This window comes from Canis aureus, chromosome 1, assembly GCF_053574225.1.
Source record: "Canis aureus isolate CA01 chromosome 1, VMU_Caureus_v.1.0, whole genome shotgun sequence".
Classification (NCBI taxonomy): Eukaryota; Metazoa; Chordata; class Mammalia; order Carnivora; family Canidae; genus Canis; species Canis aureus.
Window position 1 is genome coordinate 57590277 of NC_135611.1, and position 22964 is coordinate 57613240.

General features: G+C 35.6%; 1 protein-coding gene across 2 annotated transcripts in view; it reads left to right on the top strand.

Annotated features, from left to right (window-relative positions):
* Positions 1-1324: 1324 nt before the first annotated feature.
* Positions 1325-22964, top strand: part of KPNA5 (karyopherin subunit alpha 5) — a 42917-nt gene continuing 21277 nt past the window's right edge. Inside the window, exons 1-8 of one of the 2 annotated variants that reach the window (XM_077900680.1) lie at positions 1325-1510; positions 7285-7418; positions 8826-8927; positions 9047-9146; positions 10549-10643; positions 13837-13968; positions 15630-15718; positions 21609-21708. In XM_077900680.1, coding sequence (XP_077756806.1) covers positions 1507-1510; positions 7285-7418; positions 8826-8927; positions 9047-9146; positions 10549-10643; positions 13837-13968; positions 15630-15718; positions 21609-21708 — 756 coding nt within the window. In that variant the 5' untranslated portion in view covers positions 1325-1506. Of the gene's footprint in view, positions 1511-2057; positions 2147-7284; positions 7419-8825; positions 8928-9046; positions 9147-10548; positions 10644-13836; positions 13969-15629; positions 15719-21608; positions 21709-22964 lie in introns of those variants that run through there. The other variant, XM_077900689.1, reaches the window with a different exon arrangement.

The following is a 22964-nucleotide window of genomic DNA, read 5'->3' on the forward strand; positions in this document are numbered from 1 at the left end:
TCATGTTATTACTCTGTAGGGAGGCCAATAATGGGCAAGTAAACCCTCGTCTGATAACCAAGTTTACAGTAGTTTTCTTTAGTGTCTCACTCTTAAATATGAATAGATGCTCAACGATCACCAAGCATTAGTGTATGGTGGTGGCAGGAAAGATGAAACCCAATACGATCATAAAGGAGAAGAACTGGGCAGCCCGGGTGGCTCAGCGGCTTAGCGCTGCCTTTGGCCAGGGCCTGATCCTGGAGCCTCGGGATTGAGTCCCACGTCGGGTTCCCTGCATGGAGCCTGCTTCTCCCTCTGCCTGTGTCTCCGCCTCTCTCTCTCTCTCTCTCTCTCTGTCTCTCATGAATAAATAAATAAAATCTTTAAAAAGAAAAAACTGTGAAGAATCAGAGACAATGAATGAAAAAGAAAAAAGTACTTTAAGGAAACCACAATTAATATCTTCAGAGAGACAAAAAAAAAAGATATTTAATTCCTGATTCAAAAATAGGAAATAGCTCTTGGGATTAAAAATACAATAGCAGAATTTAATAATACAATAGCAGAATCTATCTATCTACCTCTCAATCTATCTATCTCAATCTACCTCTATCTATCTATCTATCTATCTATCTATCTATCTATCTATCATCTATCTATCTATCTATCTATCTATCTCTATTTCAATCCAGAGCTGGAAGATAAGCCAAGAAATTTTTCAGCAAACAGAACAAGATAGAAAACAGGATCTTCATAGGGGCAGAAATGATGTGTTCTTTATCTTCTATATTCTGTGCCCAGCATCGCATCTGGAAAAGTCTCTTTCAATGCTGTTGAACTCCAGGCTGGATTACAAAGTTTCTGTGTCACACTAATTTAGAATTCCTTATTTGCAACTATTCATCCATCAGGGACTATCTTTTTGCCAGAATTCACAGATGTCATAGAATCCGAAGTTTAAACGGCAAAATTGAAACCCGTGAACGAGCAGGACGCACAGGAAGCGGTTAATGCAGCTGAAGCCGCCGAGCCTCCCCGGTGGAGCCCCACGAGGTTGCATTTTCCGTCGTGCACCCCCAGCGCGGCTCTACTATCCGGTGACAGCGCCCGGCGCCGCTTAAGCTCCCCATCCACACCACCTTGAAGGATGAATGACTGAATTTGCAAACGCAACCCACGCATGAGTGTGAATGGAGGGGAGCTCGCGCGGAGGACGAGGTCGGGAGGACACGCGGCTGCCACCGCGCGCGCTCCCGGCTGACACCCGGGAGGCGGGGCGGGGGGCGGGGCAGATGCGGGCCACGCCCCTTGAGGGGTGGAGCTAGGCCGCTCGCTTGCGTGCAAGGGCTTCTGGGAGCCGAGCCTCGGGGTCTCGGGGAAGGGGCGCCGGGAGCCGCCATCTTGAGCTGCCGGCTTGGTCGCTGCGCTCGACGCTGGGGGCGGAGTGGCGGCCCCGCGGTTACCTGCAGCGGACGCCGCCGCCGGGAACTGGGCAGTTAAGACGCCGGCTAGAGTGCCACGTTAATGGGTAAGTCGGGGGCGGGCAGGCCAGGTTGGGTGAGAACCCCGGGCCAGGTCCCTTTGGGAGTTACAGGGTCCAGGGGCCGCCGTTACTTGCCCCTTTGCTGGCGGAGGCTCGAGGACAGGCCGTGCTGCCGGGTATCGGGGTTCCCCCCCGCCCCCCGGTGTACCGCGGGGAGACCGCGGGGGCGTGGCCGCCGGACCCGGTGTTCGCTGCCGCGAAGGTGCGGGAACGCAGAGCCCCGCAGGCGGGAGGAGCCCTGCGGGCCGAGCCGGTGCCGCCGCCCCGGGCCTGGGCCCCGATTCTCGGTACGAGGGCTGGTCGGACGTCGCTCGCTCCCGGGACGCGGCGTCTGCGTGGCTCAGGCAGCGCGTTACGAGTTCCCCGGGGCCCGGAATCCGGCCCGGGTGGTGGCCCCGGGGGCTTACTTGTCGCACGGTCGCGGCCCGCCAGGTGCAGGTGCAGGTGCAGGTGCCCCGGAGCGGGGGCGGGGGGGGGGCTCCTGTCCACGCCGGCAAGGGTGGGTGGGTTACATGCTTCTCTCTGATGGCCTGTCATCTGCCTCCCCTCCCAAGATGGAAATTTAATAGGTGTTTTCCTCGGCGGTGCCTAGGAGATGAAGGATCCGAAAGCTATGAAGCGGTACAGTGATGCTTCAAAAGACTAGGACATCGGCATTTACACTTAGGCTTTTTTTTTTTTTTTTTTTTAAGATTTTATTTATTTATTCGTGATAGTCACACAGAGAGAGAGAGAGAGAGAGAGAGAGAGAGGCAGAGACACAGGCAGAGGGAGAAGCAGGCTCCATGCAGGGAGCCCGATGTGGGATTCGATCCCGGGTCTCCAGGATCGCGCCCTGGGCCAAAGGCAGGCGCCAAACCGCTGCGCCACCCAGGGATCCCTACACTTAGGCTTTTAAAACAAAATTTTTTTTTTCTCCCCAAGAGAACGGACCTCTGACCTGGTGTCTCTTAATTACAACGCTCGGTGATTCTTATTCTGTAGGGAAGCGACTTTTCTTGGTAAACAAGGTTCAGCTGTGTCTCATCTTCGCTGCCTGTTCGGTTGTCGGGGCTCTAGTCGGCAGGCAGGCTCCCCGTCTTGTGCCGATGTTAAATTTTTTTTTTTTTTTTTTGCTGCTAGGCACCCAAACCCGTAGGAATGGAGGCTTTTTTTTAGGGGCATGAGAAATTCGGTTGATAAATAGAAGAAGTTCAAATTCCAGTTACTTTCCCAGCCTCAAGCCAGTATTTTCAAAGAGCTAAGTGAAGAAAAAAAATAAGCTTATGACTGAAAATAAAAGGAAATCCTTTGTGCAACCTCGAAGTATGTGAATGTCATTTTTTCTTTTTGAAATCAGTTGTATGAGGGGCACCTGGGTGGCTCAGTGGTTGAGCGCCTTGGGCTCAGGGCGTGATCCAGGGGTCCTTGGGATCCAGCCCCCCACCCCCGTCGGGCTCCCTGCAGGGAGCCTGCTTCTCCCTCTCTGTGTCTCTCATGAATAAATAAAATCTTTTTAAAAAATAATTTGTATGAGATAGCAAAGATAGAAAAGGGAACAATCCTGTTGGGCCAGGCACCTTTAAGAGATGACTTTTCTTGGACTTGTCCGGTTTAAAGCAACTGCAGTGAGGATGCAGGTGTTCAGTAAGAAGTTAGTACTATATCCGAAAAGGAAACCAATGATTCATGAGTTGTTGGGAGTAGATTTTATTTGGTTGACATATTTATATTCAAGGTTTTATTTTTTTTATAAATTTATTTTTTATTGGTGTTCAATTTGCCAACATACAGAATAACATCCAGTGCTCATCCCATCAAGTGCCCCCCTCAGTGCTGGTCACCCAGTCACCACCACCTCCCCCCCCACCTCACCTCCCCTTCCACCACCCCTCGTTCGTTTCCCAGAGTTAGGAGTCTCTCATGTTCTGTCTCCCTCTCTGATATTTCCCACTCTTTTTTTCTCCTTTCCTCTTTATTCCCTTTCACTATTTTTTATATTCCCCAAATGTATATTCATGGTTTTAATTGTGGTCACCTAGAATAATGGTCTTAGAAGTACTAGTGTTGAGTGTGTAGGTTGGGGAGGCACAAGGTGATTGAATCAAATGTGGGGAGAAGATATTAGAAATTGTTTCTTTACCTTTTAAAACTATTCCCTTTTTAAAAAAAACTTTTGTTAATTTTATAATGGGATGGAATTTTAGCCTAGAAATACTTGTATATAAATAAATGTGGGGATGAATGCACTAATATTTTGCATACATGAGGATATGTGATCAAAAACAATTAGAGGGGATCCCTGGGTGGCGCAGCGGTTTGGCGCCTGCCTTTGGCCCAGGGCGCGATCCTGGAGACCCGGGATCGAATCCCACGTCGGGCTCCCGGTGCATGGAGCCTGCTTCTCCCTCTCCCTCTGCCTGTGTCTCTGCCTCTCTCTCTCTCTGTGTGACTGTCATAAATAAAAAAAAAATTAAAAAAAAAATTAGAGGCCAGTGACCTGGAAAAGCCTAATGTTGTAGGTGATAAATACTAAGATGCTTATTGCTGTGAACATTTCATTTTGCTAAAATGTTTTATACTTATTGAGCGTAATGCAACAAGTAATGTTGAAGCCCAGTTTGCTCTGCAGTGAACTTATCTCTGTTTTTCTCTTCCCAGAGCCTAAACTCTTATTAATAAAACAATTTTTATATATGAAATGCTTAGAGAATAATGCTGAACATTGTTATTATTAATAAAGTTAGATTGAGCTGTTTCTAATGATAAGTATTTGTAGGTCCACAGTATTGTTGCAATCCATTCATTAAATCCTTTGAAAGAAGGATTTTCGTCAATTATAAATGCACTTTAATTGCTAGAATATACATGTGATAGGTTCAAAGACAGAGAGTACCTCTTAAATCATTCTGAAGTGCTCAGCCTATTCCATTCTACTTTTAGCTCCACCTATAATGAAATTTTTCTGTCTTTACCAGTGACCTAATTATCACATCTTTTGCCTCGTGGTATTTAGCTTATTGTTGGAACTTGTATTCGTTCAATGAATCAATGAATGAATAAATTGAGTGACTTATTTTTAGTGCTACTACAAATGAAATACTCCTTTGTCTTTTGAATTCCCTCTCTTTCAGGACTCTTACTTCTGATTATCTTATTCCTCTGACCTATTTCTTTTGGTTTCCTTTGCTCTTTCCTTTTCCCAATCGAAGGTAAACGTTCTCAAGATTTCTCCCTTGGCCATCTCTCTTTTATAGCTCTGCATGATCTTGGGTGATCAGTTTGGACTCTTCATCAGTTTTGACCCTATTTTTTAACCATCTATAGGTCTTAATCTCCTGTATGTGCCCTAAGTATTAATAAGTATATAATTATAACATCTTTAAAATGAAAATTACTATACATCTAGTAGAATGGCTACAATTAACAACAAAATTCTGACAATACCAAGTGTAGACAGAACACAGAGCAACAGGAAGTCTTATACATTGCTGGTGGAAATGCAGAATGGTACAATACTCTGCAATTTCTTATAAAAAATGAAGCATACACTTGCCATATTATCTATCAATCCTACTTCTAAATATTTACCTGAAGAGAAATGAAAACCTATATTTACACAAAAACCTGCATGTAAATATTTATAACAGATTTCTTCATAACTGCACTAAACTAGAAACAACCTAAATGTCCTTCAACTAATGAGTGGATAAACTGGAATATCTATGCAATAAGGTACTACTCAACTATAAGAAGGAATAAATTGTCAATATATGCCAACAGTATGGATCACACAAATACACTGTGCTAAATAAAATAAGCCAATTTAAGAACATTTTGCATTTCCAATTTCGCTAATTTAAGCCAAAGTAAGACTTCTGTTATTAATCCATTTATGTGAAATTCAGGAAAAGTCAGAACACTGAAGATGGAGAACCCAATCAGTGGTTACCAGGTGTTAAGGGTGGGAGAAGGGTTAATAGGAGCAGCAACCAGGTTTTTTAGGGAACATGGAGCTATTCTGTATCTTTATTGCCTGTGCATTTGTCAAACTCATAGAACTTTATACCAAAAGAGTGATATTTTTACTGTATATAAATTAAAAAAATAAAACAATTTTTTGCTTTCATCTCAAAACAAGCTCAAAAACAAGTAAGCAATCAAACAAAACCATCGCTCTGATACTCCATCTTTATTCCCTGTCTTATTTTGTTGCTGTACTGAAATATCTCAAGCTAAAAACCATGGAGTCATTCTAAGCTACTTTTTCTTCTTCACCACATATTCCTTACATTTATTTGGTCTCTGATTCTTATTGAATCAGTTCTGCAATGTTTCTGTAATCAGCCAGTCTTCTACATTTCCAGTTAAGCTACTGTTTTAGTTCAGTTCTTTATCATCAAAGTTTGAAACAATCTCTTTAATTTTTAAAATTTCTTTACTCAGGATCAAGTCCAAATTTCTCAACTTGATTTCAGGAACCATATGTATTGTTAGTTACCTTTCTATCTAGCTTTATCTCCTGCCTTTTCTCCCACAAATCTTTTTTGTTCAGGCATACTTAATTTCTTACCGTTTTATGTTTATGCCAGTCTTCTGTAAGAATGCTGCCTTTGCATATATTCCCTCTGCTTGAAATGCTTATTCCTTCCCTTTTCTCTCTTCATCCTCTTCTCTGGCAAATTCTTGCTCTTTTAAGATAAATTTCAGAGCTCCTTTAGCTCCTTAATTAGTTGCTATATCTTCTGTGCTCTTACAGGATTTAATGCATATGTTTTATTGTATAATTAGTTTATCTTCAACATCAGAAATGGCAGATAAATGCCAGCCTTTTCTTCTGTTTATTTTATAAGCATTAATTGATCACGAACATTCTCTCTGGTTTCCAAAAGTAAAATTATCACATTATTTTATTTTTTTATTTTTGTAAAGATTGTATTTGACAGAGAGCACAAGCAGAGGGAGGGAGAAGTAGGTTCCCCTCGAAGCAGAGAGGCTGATGTAGGGGTTGATCCCAGGACCCTGGGTCATGACCCGAGCCGAAGGCAGATGCTTAACTGACTGAGCCACTCAGGCGTGCCTATCACGTTATTTTAAATGGAAAATGTTATATAAAGTATTGTAAACATACTTGTAAGGAAGTTTATGTAAATGTTAATGTTTTAAAATACATTTATATTAAAACTACTTAAAAATAAAGTATACAAGTATTTCAGTATTTAAAAAGAAGTAATTATACAGTAGTACTGCAAATTAGTATTGCAGTCATGACTGAATTCATGACCCATGGAGCCTTAGTTCTGAAGTAAACGAAAGCAGCCAGACCCCCCAAAATGTTTGAGGTCTGCTTATTGAAGCCTAATACCATATTCCATTGAAAATAAGATCTTGCCAGGAGCTGTAGTATAGAAGCTTTCTACCCAACTATTTCATGATTGATTATATCCTAGCTGACAATGATGTTAAGATGCGTCCCACTTCAGAAAGATCAAAACACCAGGCACTGGGGAGTGCATCTTAAAATCAGTGAAGTTAGGGTCAATGACTTTATCTGTATTAAAACCAAAATCCATTATTTGATAGTTTAGTCCAAAAATATTTTGATCTTTTTGTTTCCATTTTGATATGGGAATGAGGGAACATATTCTTTATACATAATTTTAAGAATTAATTTTGTCTGTCTATTTAAGCCGTAAGCATGAACTTAGTTTTCCTTGAGTAGACATCTCATGTTGTTTTGAGAATTGTCAGTATGTTTTTTCTTCTCTCCTACCCTTAAGATGCCATGGCTAGTCCAGGGAAAGATAACTATAGGATGAAAAGTTATAAGAATAAAGCCCTAAATCCCCAAGAGATGCGTAGACGAAGAGAAGAAGAAGGAATACAACTTCGAAAACAAAAAAGGGAAGAGCAGGTAGGTGTCTTAAAATATTTAATTCTGTGTAACACAGAAACGTCATTTTATAGATTTTAGAAGTTACATTATTATTGCTTATTTTTAGATAACTTAAAATGAAAAAATATTTTTAGGAGATTGAATAAATCTATTCTTTATTAGACTACAGGAATAATTCATGAATCAGAATCCTATGCTATTTTTAATCACTGAGAGGAATAGCTTTTCTGTTTTATTGATAAACATTTTATGTTCATCATGTTTTATCCCAGTGTTAAGGAATTTCTTACTCTTGAGCCTATTTAGATCACTTCCATTTGTCATTATAAAATTTGACAAAAACATTACTTTCATTTGTTGCTTTGTGATTTTCACAGTTCTTGCTCCTAAGTTAATTACAGTCTTCTTCCTATGCCACTCATACTGTTCCTTCTATAGTCTCATTAGCCAGCTAGCTCTCCTAGCCTTCTGTGTTTTGAACTTTGTATATGTGACATAAGGAACGGACAAATCATTTAAAAGAGTATATCTCAACATTTTTCATTCCAAGATATACTTAAATTTAGAAGTATATATAAGTAATTAAGAGGGTTTAGTCCTCACGTGCATGAATTAAAATTAATGTATAGGAAGGACTAGCAAATAATAAAAAGTAGGGAAAGTCCTCCTCTTTTAGATATACGATTTATCATCTCCCTATCTATAGTATCTAACACAGTCCTTACTATCAGTCCCTGCTATAATATAGTAAAGACTCAAAAAAAGTCTGTTGAGTAAATGATTAGAAAGAAATGTATACTGGTTAAAGAAGAGCAGTATTTCTTCAGCTATCAAAAAGAATATACCAGATTTTTTTTGTATATTTTGATATAGGAAATGATCCATATATCCCCCTCAGTGACCTCACTATGCCTCATTCCTCTTTTTTTTCTTTATTTTTATTCATTCTTGAAATAATAAGGATAGGGCCATATTTCGTTGAGAGGTGTTCTCTATTCCTTAGTAATCTGCTATATGTTTGTTAATATATCGCATTATTTCTCCTATGTAACTAATTTGCTTTTTTATTAATATTTTCTTGGAAAAACTCTTAGACATCTCATATATCAGTGTGAGCATATGTGCTTTTTGAATGCTGTAAAATGTAAATGTGTACTCCACTTATGGGACCGGCCATTGGTAGAAGACCTGAGGTTAAGAACGACCCAAAGCAGTCTGTCTGCAGGATAAGAGCTAACCAAGCTCTTTGGAAAGTTCTAACTTTTCAAAGATAATTTAGGTTATCATGGTACAGTGATTGAGAAATACTATTTAGAATTTTAAATCATCAGTTTGTTTTGTTCACTTAAATAAAAAATATAATTCTATGGGAATTCAGTGTTTTATGGAAAGCCCAGTGTATAAAGTGATTTCTTTTTATTACAGTTGTTCAAACGAAGAAATGTCTCTCTGCCCAGAAATGATGAATCTATGCTAGAAAGTCCTATCCAGGATCCAGATATCAGTTCCACTGTACCCATTCCAGAGGTAGGTATTATAAAAATGTTTTTCAAATTATACTTCATCAATGTTTCAGAGCTACTGAATATAGCAGTGATTATTCATGTAAAATATTTAAGTGATAAAGTATATTTTCTTTGTTTTAGGAAGAAGTTATCACCACAGATATGGTTCAGATGATATTTTCTAACAATGCTGATCAACAGCTAACAGCAACTCAGAAATTTAGAAAGCTACTTTCTAAAGGCAAGAATTGTTTTCAATTTGCTTATTTGATATTATAAGATTCTGTAATAGAGTTTTACTTATTAGATATTTTTTATTTTAAGGCATTTTCCTTGTCAGTAGGTCATTAGTTCTTAATTCTTCTTTAAAATGTATTTGTAGGGGGTCCCTGGGTGGCTCAGCGGTTTAGCGCCTGCCTTCAGCCCAGGGTGTGATCCTGGAGTCCCAGGATCAAGTCCCACGTCGGGCTTCCTGCAGAGAGCCTGTTTCTCCCTCTGCCTGTATCTCTGCCTCTCTCTCTCTGTCTCGCATGAATGAATAAATAAAATCTTTAAAAAAATAAAATAAAATGTACATGTAAATAGATCTATTTTTTTTAATAAAGTTTATTTAAATAAGCTCCATGGCCAATGTGAGTCTTAAACTCACAACTTCAAAATCAAGAATCACTTGCTGTAATGACAGAGCCAGTCAGGGAACCCTAAAGGAAGTATTTTTTAATCCTTTTTGTTTTATATATAGGGAACATTAACAGACAAGTTTCTGGAGAATCACGAGAGTATATTTTATGTTGAAGCCAAGGGAGGGAGAAAGAGTTGTTAGTACTGGATCCCTGGGTGGCTCAGCGGTTTGGCACCAGCCTTCAACCCAGGGTGTGATCCTGGAGACCCGGGATCAAGTCCCACATCAGGCTCCTTTCATGGAACCTGCTTCTCCCTCTGCTTGTGTCCCTGCCTCTCTGTCTCTCTGTCTCTCTTTTTCTCTGTGTCTCTCATGAATGAATGAATAAAATCTTAAAAAAAAAAAAAAGAGTTGTTAGTACTTAGATTGCCAATAGCTGAAATATCTTGATTTTAATTTTGCATATCTTTGTTTTAAAATTTCCTAGAGATTTTATGATTCTTAAAAGCCTTCTGCATTTCATGAAAATTGATAAAGAATCCTACATAATCCAGTAGCATTTCTGTGAATAATGAATGATATCTGATGAAATAGAGTATCATTTGGCTGAGAAACATTAGAAAATGGTTGGTAGGGGAGGAGGAGACATTGCCTGGGGTATGCTTATAAAGAATTAGCAGGAACATTATCTATCAGTTGGTGTTTTGAGTGTTAGGCTGTAATACTCCATGTTGTGAAGGTAACCTTCTAACAAACAGTCTTCAACTTAAAAAATTTAAATTTTTGTGTAGAAAATATTTTAAAATTTCTCTTACTATAATTAATGAATAAGAATTTGCTTTCCAGTAGCACTGCAATTATTAGAATATTTGTTTACTTCCGTTAAGTCCACCTAAGGGTTTTAAACTTGGTCAGTAAAACCTAGGAAAGAGTTATTTTGTGCATCCTGTAAATTGACACAGGGACCAGGTTATTGTCTTTTTGTGTCTGTGTAATAACTTAATTCTTATTTAATTTTTAGAACCTAACCCACCAATAGATCAGGTTATACAGAAACCGGGAGTTGTACAGAGATTTGTGAAATTTCTTGAAAGAAATGAAAATTGTACTTTACAGGTGAGTTCTAAAGTTTTCTTTCTTAATGTCCTTTGAGAAATAACATACAATGAAAGTTTCTAGTGAACCTCTGCAATGCTAAATATATTGTAAGCATTCAGGAAATACTTGGTAATTAAAGGAAGAGGTAGTGCCTGCCACCTGTCTTGCCTTGGTCATGTTATGATTGCTGGTTTCTTCTTGGGACTGTTATTTTATTTAAAATATTTGGGAAAACTATATAAAATGATTCCTAATGGTAATAAAAATTTTGTACATGTCAACCTTTAATAACTTTTTCATGTTAGAAAACCTCAAATTAAAATGTTAATGAATAATTTTTTTTTTTTTGGCTCTTAGTTATTTAGGGTTGTAACTTTTTAGTATAAACACTTTTACCTCTTAAAATATTTTTATTTGATTAATTCTTTTTTTTTTTTTTGAAAAAAATGAAATGAATATAATCAACTAAAAACATGACCAAAGTTAGGTTTCTCTAAATGAGCATTGCTTCTCAGTTATATTGTAGTGACAGTTGTAAGATATCTTCCAGGTAATTGGCTGCTAATAGTAAATTACTGAAGTTTGCAAGTGTTTTACTGTTTTTTTAAGAAAGATTGCTTTTCCTGACTTCATTGCTATATATATTCTTATGTAGGAGTACAGTGTGGAATCTAATCTATCAGGAATTGCACAAGACCTGCACCTAGTTTATCTGTGCTATTGTCAGTAGTAGAAGATTGTTACTGGTATTTATTTGAGTAAGAGTTGTTGAAATTGCAACTTAAAATAGTGTTCCACTTATCTGAGTAACTTAGAAAAGCTCTTCACATTTTAGATAATAAGCAAAGGAATGTGTTGCACATGTGAACGTTACCTATCATGACTTTTATGCTGAAAAATTTTGAGAGTGTTTACAATAAGGATGCCTGAGGAAAAAGCCACTTGGTATTATATATAGTCATACTGTGCATTAGTTTTCAAAGTCTTTGGGTGTTAGCGCTGTAAGGACTAAAGGTCATGACTTCTAGTCCATTTGTTTTATGTCTAAGCCCCAACTCCATACTAAAACCCAAGTCTCCCGATACATAGCTTATTTTTTTTTAAAGATTTTATTTATTTATTCATGACAGAGAGAGAGGGGCAGAGACACAGGCAGAGGGAGAAGCAGGCTCCACACAAAGAGCCCAATGTGGGACTTGATCCCGGGACTCTGTGATCATGCCCTGAGCCGAAGGCAGATGCTCAACCACTGAGCCACCCAAGAGTTGCAGGATTTATATAGCTTATTATTTGGCATTTTAATTCTAAATGAATGAAAGAGGAAATGAGTAAATATGTATAAATAAAACTGAGTGCGTGCTAGTTTTAGCCGTATATTGTAAGTCTTTGTATTACAAAATTAAAATATTGTCCCTCTCTGCAGAAATTCTTCACTCTTTTTTGGGGAAGACAAACATGTAAACAGATTTTTGATGCCGTAGTATACTTAGTGCTATATCAGAACTATAAACAAAGTGTTTTAGGAGCACAGAACATAATTACTCATCTGTGTAAGGGAAGTTAAAGAAGACTTCACAAAGGTAGTATTGTGTGGCTAGTCTCAAGGATGAACGAGAGTTGGCAACCCAAAAAGAAGAAAGTTATTACCAGGTTGTGGGAACAGCTCCAAAAAGCGTAGAGTATTCAAGAAGAACATTGGGGAGTTTGGCATGTATTAATCATTGCAGTTAAGACTTAACAAAATTCAGCAATATGGGCTTGGGATAGCTGTAGCTTTGTTCTATTACCCAAGATCATATGAAATATGCTAATTCTGATTATTGGTCTGTTGAAAAGGTTTTCCAGTGGAGGGCTACAAGCCATGTTGGCCTACAAACAAGTTTTGTTTGTCCTGCATGTGTTTTAAAAATGTATTCACATTTAGATATTAGCCTTTAAAACGTTGGGAATTTCATATGAAAATCTAGATTTTTGGCTTCTTTTGACAAATCAGAAGAGATGGCATTCCTGCCACTTAGTAAAGATCTAGTGGACCTGAATAGGACCTGGGCCCACCCTATTTTTTTTTAATAAAGTTATTTTTTTCAATAAAGTTATTTTTTTCCCCTTCTTTTTAGAAATACCATAATTATGCTCTCCAGTTTGCTATAATTCCCTGCTTAGTCATATCACTCCTTTTATTGTTCTTTTATTGTTAATTATCTATTTTGTCAACTTGTGAATTCAGCAGTCTTTAATGCTTTCTCCTGGGTATACCTAGTAGAATATTAGGGGGTAACTTTTTAATTGTTCTTTGTTTGTTTAGAATTGGTTAGGAGTATGGATTAGGACTAGGATTATATTTTTCCAATATAAATTCCTCCCTTAGAAATTTAGACTTACACATGATAGTAACTATTTTCATACCTTTTAATAATACTTTTGGATGAGTTTTCATTCTATTAATCATAGTGATAGGTACCTTTCATGTGAAAAGTTGTCTATGCCAAATATTTTTAAAGTTATAGTCACTCCTTAGTTTGTTAATTTGTAGATCATTTTCAGTAATTCACTAGTTAATTGTGTATTGGGAACCATGGATTGAATTTTCTGTTTTGTTACAAATCTATCTCATTTAAGTATATCAGAATTTATTTTTTATTTTTTTTAGTATATCAGAATTTAAGTAGGATTGATATGAGTGACTTCTCAGAGGTTCTGTTGCTCATAGGAGTACTATAAGCCCTGCTTGTGGATCTGCTCATAGTGAACTCTGACTTTGAACAAGTCAGCTAAGTCTCTGGAATTCTAAGTTTCTTAATTTCTTAAAATGGGGAGGTTGGAACTAGATGATCCATCCCTAAGGAAACAAAAGTACCTTTTAGGATTCTAAGTTCCATAAAAATACTTTTGCTTTATTAAGTAGTGTCTCATTGATTTTTGAACTGCTTGCTTTAGGACACCTGGCTCTCTGAATAGTAACCATTAGGAGTTTTGTGAATTATAATTTCACATGTGTTCATGTATTCACGATTTTGAAATCTTTCATTATGTTCTTCTCAGTTTTTGTTTTTCCAAATTGAATCCTTTTTTAAAACTAAGGGTTTTATTTATGAAATCTGATTAATCTTCTATAATCATAAATCATACAGGCTTGTCCAGCTAACTCTTTACTCCCTCTCTTCTTCCTTTCTTTCTGACATTTCTTTGGTGCTTTCATTTATTTCCTTAGTTTGAAGCTGCATGGGCATTAACTAATATAGCATCTGGAACTTTTCTGCATACCAAGGTAGTGATTGAAACTGGGGCTGTTCCAATATTTATTAAACTTCTTAATTCAGAGCATGAAGATGTGCAAGAGCAGGTATGTTTTTATATTTACTAGATTTTAATGTCCTCTAGAGAGTTGCAGGTGCCTTGCATTTGTTAAAATGTAGTAATTTTTGTTCAGTGTCAATTTAGAAAGAAGGCAGAATGAACTGTCTCAGGCATAATCCTGGGTTCTCTCTAAGTGTGATCTCAGGTATCAGAAATTACTATTCCTGAGTATAAAACAGCATACTGGAACTCAGAATTAGTAATTTACCCAGTCACAGTAAATTGCTGAACCAAGTTTTAAACCTGAGCTAGTCTGACTCTGTATTTTTTGCATGTACATAGAATTATTTTGTTGTGTCTTTTTAAAATACCACATTATTTTTAATGGAACTATTTTTAAATAAACATTTATAAGTAAATTCTCAGAGTCGTAAAGAGGGAAAATTTAATCACATATACTTTGTACCAATGAAAGAAAATAAAATGTTTTGAAATTTCTGTTTTTGAACTATTTTTATTGCAAATCGATCTGTTGGTCCACCATTCCATTCATCTGTTTAGTTTTTTATATATATGGTTTTTTATCCCCACTTAATTGATATTGGGAGCCTTTTCTAATGACATGAACTATTCTTCCAAGAAAATTTTACTCATTACACATTATCTAGTCAGGTATGTACCATAATTTGTTACCTTTTATTATATATTAAAATTATTTTCAACTAATTAATATTAATATTATAATGAATATCATTATATTTCAGTTTGTATGTGTGTCTTGATTATTTCATTAGGCAAAATGATTTAACCCTGGCAAATGAAAAATTTTTTAAATTCTTAATATTTCAAAGTTGACCTTTGAAGAAGTTACATATACTGATTTCCCCACCAACAGAATATTAGACTTCAGGGTGAAAAATCTCTTTACTTCAAAAATTTTTTCTTAAGGTGGTTCTATGGCTTAGTTGGTTAAAGTGCCTTGGTTAAAGTGCCTTTAACAAAAATAAAAATTTTTGTTAAAAAATAGAAAATAAATTTAGGTCTAGAGTAAATGTTAAAAATATTTTTGACCCATGTTTTAGGTATTAAAATTTTCCCAATTGAAAAAGTAACTTATGTCTACTTTTGAACTGACTTTAAAAATTTGAAGTGAGAATGTAATGAAATGATAAGTTGCATTTGCATAATTCATTTAATTGAAATTTAATAAGTGAATAATTTGATCTTCTACTTCTAATTATTTAAAAAATTAGAATGAACCTGGACTAATTCTAAACTTATTTTCAAAGATCAATCCAAGCCAATTCTTGTAGTATCTTTACTTCACTTTTCTATATTTTGTCTCTCCTTCCCTTTTACAAATTTGTCCTTACCCAGTGAGTGGATTCCTTGGCATAGGTATAGGTAATTGCAAATTTCACTAAATTGATATATTTTGTCTCCATGTAGATTCAGCATAGACAGACTTTCCCTTCGTTGAACAGAATAATGATAATTTCACTAGTGTAATTAAAAAATGTTAATGCCCTGTTCTTCTTCGGTTGATTAAAAATATTGTTAATAAATGGTACTTTTAAACATTCTTTACTGTCCTATTAGCATGTTTTCATTTTTTTTTTAACAATTTGTAAACTATTTGTTCATTCTGTAGAGAGAGTATCTCATTTAAGATATTGTAACAGAATATTTTTTTCTCATTTTCCTAAGGCTGTTTGGGCACTTGGTAATATTGCTGGTGACAATGCAGAATGTAGAGATTTTGTTTTGAATTGTGAAATACTTCCACCTCTTTTAGAGTAAGTACCTCTATCACAAATTAATACTAGTTTCAGAATAGAAAACTATATTCTACATTATATTCTACATACATAATTATGTTCTTCAGTGATGCTTTTCAATTTGGTATATGGTTAGCTGTATTTGCAAGAGCAATAGCTTAAACGTAGGTAAAACAAACAAAAAATTCCAAATTTATCATTTCTTTTATATCCTCTTTTTTTTTTTTCTTTTATATCCTCTTAAGCTGTACTTAAGTTATACTTAACAGTGTTTTATTTATTTTTTATTTTTTTGATTTTATTTATTTATTTGAGAGAGAGAGAGGAGAGTGAGAGAGCACAAGCAGGAGGAGCGGCAGAGGGAGAGGGAGAAGCAGGCACTGAGCAGGGAGCCTGACACAGGGCTCAGTCCCAGGTTTCTGGAGCCAGAAGCAGATACTTACTTGACCGAGCCACTCAGGTGCCACTAACAGTGTTTATTGTGTATTGATGCTTACTGTGTTGAAATAATAATTATACAAAATAAGAGTATGTAGTAATTTTTAGTACAATAAAAATTTAAATTTTGCTAAAGAAGGGCATCTTTAGTACATGAACAGATGATGTATTTAGGATATCAGGTTTTTATATTTGATGTTGAAATGTTCAGAGATCAAAGATCATAAGAGATTTTTCTTTCAAAATTAGAATTTACTTAAATGATTTATCTACTGGTTTCTTTTTCAAATACATTATACACTTTTTAGAAAAGCAATTACCCTATAATGTAAGGATCTTTACAGAAATTACATAAAAAAATTTTTTTAAAAGATTTTATTTATTCATCAGAGACACAGAGACACAGGCAGAGGGAGATGTAGGCTCCATGTAGGGAGCCCAATATGGGTGGGACTCGATCCCAGGACTCCAGGATCAAGCCCTGGACTGAAGGTAGGCACTAAATTGCTGAGCCACCCAGGTGTCCCACATAAAATTATTTGAGGGGTAGATTCCTTTATTAATCTTGGTTATTATTATTTACTAAGTGGACTTTTTTTTTGTTTTGTTTTGTTTTTTTTGTTTTGGTTTGATGCCACCTGCAGGTGGTGAAAAAGGAAAAACTGAGGAGATGGTTGAAAGGAAAAATTTTATCATTTCTGTGTTATTAGCCATATTTTCCAAGCTGAAGAATTGAATAGGAAGAATAAATTTTTAGTTACTAGTTTGCAAAAGATATGTTATTCCTTTAGAGAGAGTAAATTTCCATAGACCGAGTGATTTCACAGTATTTCACTCAACATTGAATACTTACCTATGTGCAGGCTACTGAACCACTTGCTACGATGTCATTATGTCATTAACTTTGGACTTATTCAAAATTAATCCAAAGTTTTGGGAATTTAACTGAGCTATGAAAGAAAATAGTGATTTAGAGTTCAATATCAGTTATTTTGAAATTCATACTATCAAAAGTATCTCTTAAATTTTCAATTTGAGATTTTTTTGGCCTGATAATATGGTTCATAGATTAAGCACTTTATTTCTTTTTACTTTTGCTCTCTGTCTTGTTTTCTTATTTGTTAATATCTCAAGTTGGCAATGGTTTATGAAATAGTAAGTAAGCATTTCTTAGTTTTAATTCCTTTAAATGTTCTAAGGAGCTTCTAATCATGACCAAAGAAACCAAACTAAAAAATAAAGCTCTAATGGAGAAAAAGTACCCAGGTATGTAGTGCTGGTTATAAACATAATAAATTTCAGAACAGGAGTAGGCTTAAAAAATTAGAAAGTTTCAAGTTCATTAAAAAATTGAGAAAAGTAGTGAAAGAGTAATTATGTCACCTCAGCTACTAGATGCTCCCACTTTAGTTGGGCAAAAGGAAGGAAGTGATTGGCTTTTATTAAGATTATGGATTATCTGTTCATATTGAAATTCACATTTTAGTTAATGTTTAAGTAAATGTAAAACTTCTATTAATGTACGGTTTTATCAATTCTGTTTGAGTTTTGTTTTATTCTACTTCATTTGTTTAACAGTAAGCGTAACTTTGCAGTAACCATAAACCTTTCAGCAAATGTAAATCTTTTATTACTGTAGATTTCATATACTGACACATTTGTTGTTTTAACTTTAATTTGTATAATAATTCCATTAATACAGATAAAGAAAAACATATATAACAGAGTTTAGCCAACTACAGGCCTCAGGCCAAATCTGGCCTGCTTCCTGTTTTGTAAATTAAGTTTTATTGGAGCACAATCATTCCATTTGCTCACTTTATATCTACAATTGCTTTTGTGCTGCATCAGCAGAGTTGAATGGTTGCCACAGAGAAAGGCCTGGAAAGTCTAAAATATTTACTGAAAAAGTTTCTCAGCTCCTGATTTAAAAAGTCAGTGTAATTTTTTTTATTTCTAAATGAGTAATGGTTTTAGAAGACAATTAGGGAAACCTGTACAACAGATTATTTTTTTAATATATAGTAATATATACATAACATAAAATTTATCATTTTAACTATTTTAAAATGTACAGTTGTGGCATTAAAGAGTGTTTTGTACCTATCACCACTATCTAGTTCCAGAACTTTTAGCACCCCAAGGAGAAACCCTATATCCGGTAAGCTGTCATATTCTGTTTCCTCCTAGCCTCAGCTCTTGGAAACCACTAATATGCTATTTATGGATTTGCCTGTTTTGGCTATTTCATATAAATGGAATCATACATTGTGTCACCTTTTGTATCTGGCTTTTTTCACATAGCGTATTGTTTTCACAGTTCATATTACAGTATATCAGTAATTTTTTTATCAGTATTATTTTTATGGCTGTATAATATTCTATTGTATGGATGTACTACCACATTTGTTCACCCATTCATCAGTTGATGGTCATTTTTTTTTTTTCGACTTTTGGATTAAATAGTATTCTAAATACTCTTATACAAGATTTTGTTAGAATGGTAGTTTTCAATTCTTTTTAGGTATACCTATGGATAGAATTGCTGGGTCATACGGTAACTCTAACTTCTTGGGAACCACCAAACTATTTTCCATAGCAGCAAGGTTATCTTCATTCTCAGGGTTATCTTCACTCTTGATAGTGTCCATTGAGTCACAAAAGTTTTTAATTTTGATGAAATCCAGTTTACATATTTTTTCGTTTTGTCGTTTATGTTTTTGGTGTATATAAGAAACCATTGCCAAATCAGAGGTCATGAATATTTGCTCTTATGTTTTCTTCTAAGAGTCTTATAGTGTTACCTTTTATATTTTCATCTTTTTAAAGATTTTATTTATTTGACAGAGAGAGAGAGAGAGAGCACAAGTGGGGGGAGCATCAGGGAGAGGGAGAGGGAAAAGCAGGCTCTCTGCTGAGCAGAGAGCTCAACATGGAGTTCGATCCCAGGACCCTGGGATCATGACCTGAGCTGAAGGCAGATGCTTAACCAGTTGAACCACCCAGGCACCCCTGTGTTTTCATCTTTGATCCGTTTCAAGTTAACTTTTTTATATGATGTGGGGTGTAAGGGGACATTCACTTATCACAGCATAATTTGTTGAAGAGAATATTCTTTATTCATTGAATGGTGTATATTGTTTTGATTACCTTTGTGGTAAATTTTGAAATCAGAACATGTGAGTCCTTCAATTTTCAATTTTTGGTCAAGATTGTTTTAGCTTTTGGGGTGCCTGGGTGGCTCAGACAGCTAAGCGTCTGACTCTTAATTTCGACTCAGATCATGATCTCATGGGTTGTGGGATTGAGCCCCACATCGGGGTCTCTGCTCAGTGAGTCCGCTTGAGATTCTCTACCTCTCCATCTCCTCCTCCCCTGCTCACGCACACGCTCTCTCCCTCTCTCTAAAATAAATCTTAAAAAAAATAAAGTGATTATCTGTAGAGTGTATTATAGATGACTCATAGATTGTTGTTTGTTTTTGAGTTTTTACAAAATGTTATTCTGCCAGTCACTGCCTTTTAATTCAATAATTTGATCCGTTTACGTTCAGTATAATTACTGACAAGAAAGGACTTCTGCCATTTTATTGTTTTCTGTATATTTTATATCCTTTTTGTTTCTCAATTCCTTATTGCTACCTTTTGTGTTTAATTTTTGGGGGTAAGAGATTGTATTCCATTCTCATTTCCTTTTCTGTATATTTTTTAGCTATTCTATTAATGATTAATCCAGGGAGCACAGTTAATATCTTAAACTTACAGTACTTGTTGGAATTAATACCAATTTAGTTGTGATACTATGAAAAAACAGCTTCTGTACATCTCTGCCCCATCCCCTTTAAGTCATCATGAAAAATTACATTATCTCTTGTATGGCAATTAAAGTAGATTTATAATTATTGCTTTATGTGTTTGTCTTTTAAATCATATAGAAAAATTACAATTCAAACTTACCACCTTTTATACTTATCTATGTGATTATTTTTATTCTTTATTTTTTCTTCTGGTTTTGAGTTATGGTTTATTGTCCTTTCACTTCAGCCTAAAGGACTCCTTTCAGTTATTCTTGTAAAGCAGATCTACTGGTGATGAGTTTTCTTAGCTTTTGTTGTTCTGGGAATCTTACTTTCTCTTTGATTATTTTGAAGGCTAGTTTTGCAGGATACAGAATTCTTAGGTGACAGTTTTTTCTTTTAGCAGTTTATTTTTTATTTTTTAAAATTTTTAAAAGATTTTATTTATTCATGAGAGACACAGAGAGAGAGAGGCAGAGACATAGGCAGAGGGAGAAGCAGACTCCATGCAGGAAGCCTGATGTGGGACTCGATCCCAGGACTCTGGGATTACGCCCTGAGCCAAAGGCAGATGCTCAAACACTGAGCCACTCAGGTGTCCCTCTTTTAGCAGTTTAAATATATAATCTCACTGCCTTCTGTCTTCCATGGTTTTTGATGAAAATTTACCTGTTGAACTTCATGAAAGAGTTCCCAGTTAGACAAAGCAAAGGCATGCCCCTTGTATCAGTCCTTCAGACGGCACCTACACAGATCAAAACAGACAAACACTATTCCTTGGAAACAGGTCTCCTTAGCTCCCTTTTCGAATCAGGAACTCACAGTGGGAACTAGCTTTCTTCTTCAGACTGCTGCCAGACTGGGGAAGAGTTGGGCAAGGATATGTCAGACTGCCTGAAATCTCTCCTACCACATTGCAGCCCTTTCCTAGCTAAAAGTTTTCTTGGTTACTATCAACTTTTGGTTGTCTTCGAGAATACTAATAGACAATCTTTTTAAAACAAACATGCCTTCTCAATAGCTGATCTTCATTCAGTTTGACCCTGTATTCCTTGCTTCTTGAAATTGTATAATGTATTATTTTCATAGTTCTAAAAAAAAGGTAATACTTTTTTTTAAAGTATATAGAAATAATTTTACTTAAGCACCAGACCAAATATTTTGCTTTTTTTTTTTTTTTTTTTTTTTTTTTACTAAGATGATTTGACCTTAATTTATAATGGTTAGGCTACTCTTGGTAAGACTTTATGCATTCCCTTTTCTGGTCCTCTAAAATCCCAGTAAAAAGATTTAATCTTCAAAATTGTATTATTTATTACTTTATATTGTGACTCAAAATAATAAATCTATCAAAGTTTTAAAAAAATAAAGTATATAGAAGTAAGTCAATTTTCCATAACATCCTTTATTTTGAACATGTTTTATGTCTTGTAAGGACCTATTCAGATCATAGATTCAGAATTTTAAAAGTAAAGTGGTATATTTATTTTTATTTCCAGAAATATAATGATTTTTTAAATTTCTTTTTCCAATTTTACCACATTAGACTGACTACATTATAAAGTATACTGAGAATTTTCATAGTTTCTGATATAAAATAGCTAAAGAGGAAAAATGAATGTAAAGTGACAATTTTCTTTTTTCTTTCTTTTTTTTTTTTTTTTTTTTTGGCAGGTTATTAACAAATTCAAACAGACTTACAACAACCAGAAATGCTGTATGGGCCCTCTCAAATTTATGTAGAGGCAAAAACCCTCCTCCAAACTTTAGTAAGGTATGAGTAAAATATACAAATTAAGGAATCTATCTACATAAACTTTTAAGTTTGTTTATAATATATGTGATTGCCTCTCAGCCACCATTTGTCACTTGATATTTATGTATGTTAGTGTTGACCTTACAAATCTTCTAGTTTTGTTCTCATGTATAGGAAATTGAAATCCCCCAAAAGGTTAAAGTAATTCATCCAGGTCCACTATTAGTTGTAAAATTGGAAAAGTAAAAGTCCACAGTGGCTTGTGTTTTCCCAATGTACTTTTTATCTGTTTAGAATATCTTTTTCCCCATCTGTTCATATTCTGCTACAAGAATAGATTATTAGCAAATCTCCATTTTTAGTTCTATTTTCTTACCAATAAGATATTGTTAAAAAGACAGAACGTAGATAAATTTCTGGGCTATTATTACACTTCTTTTGAATTCAGTATCCATGAGTGAAAGGGGAACATTGACTATAGCACTAAGAAGAGCTTAAAATCTGGTGAGGATTTAGTGTTAAAGTTTCTGGGGGCAAAAAATAATAAATTCCTAATTCAAAAATATGCATGAGTTGGTATGCCTTCTCATTTATACTTTTATCATTCCAATTTGAAATTTAAGATTTAGCCACATTTCATCTGAACCACCAACATAACTTTAAAATCTCATTGGTACCATCATTTATTGATCTTTTAGCACACTCCATAGCATGTTAGAGGTTCAATCATAGTTCATAAAATGTTTCCATTACTATCCATAACCATCCATAAAATTTTTCCAAATCATATTCCACATATATTGACAAGTATGTAATATGACTAAAGCTGGTTTAAGGCATTGTAAAGTATGCTACAAATAAAATGAGGAACAAAATTATTACTTTTTTTTTTAATTTTTATTTATTTATTTGAAAGAGAAAGGGCACACACTCAACATGGGGAAGGAGTGGAGGGAAAGAATCTCAAGCTGACTCCCACTGAGCACAGGGCCCAATGCAGGGCTTGATTTCATGACACGTGAGATTATGACCTGAGCCAAAATTGAGAGTTAGATGCCTAACCTGCTGAGCCACCCAGGGATCCCCAAAATTATTTGGTTTTATTTTTAAAAAATTTTTTGAAGAGATTTTATTTACTTATTCATGAGAGACACACAGAGAAAGGCAGAGACACAGGGAAGCAGGCTCCCTGCGGGGAGCCCAATATGGGACTCCATCTCAGGACTCTGGGATCACACCCTGAGCCAAAGGCAGATGCTTTATCTCTGAGCCAC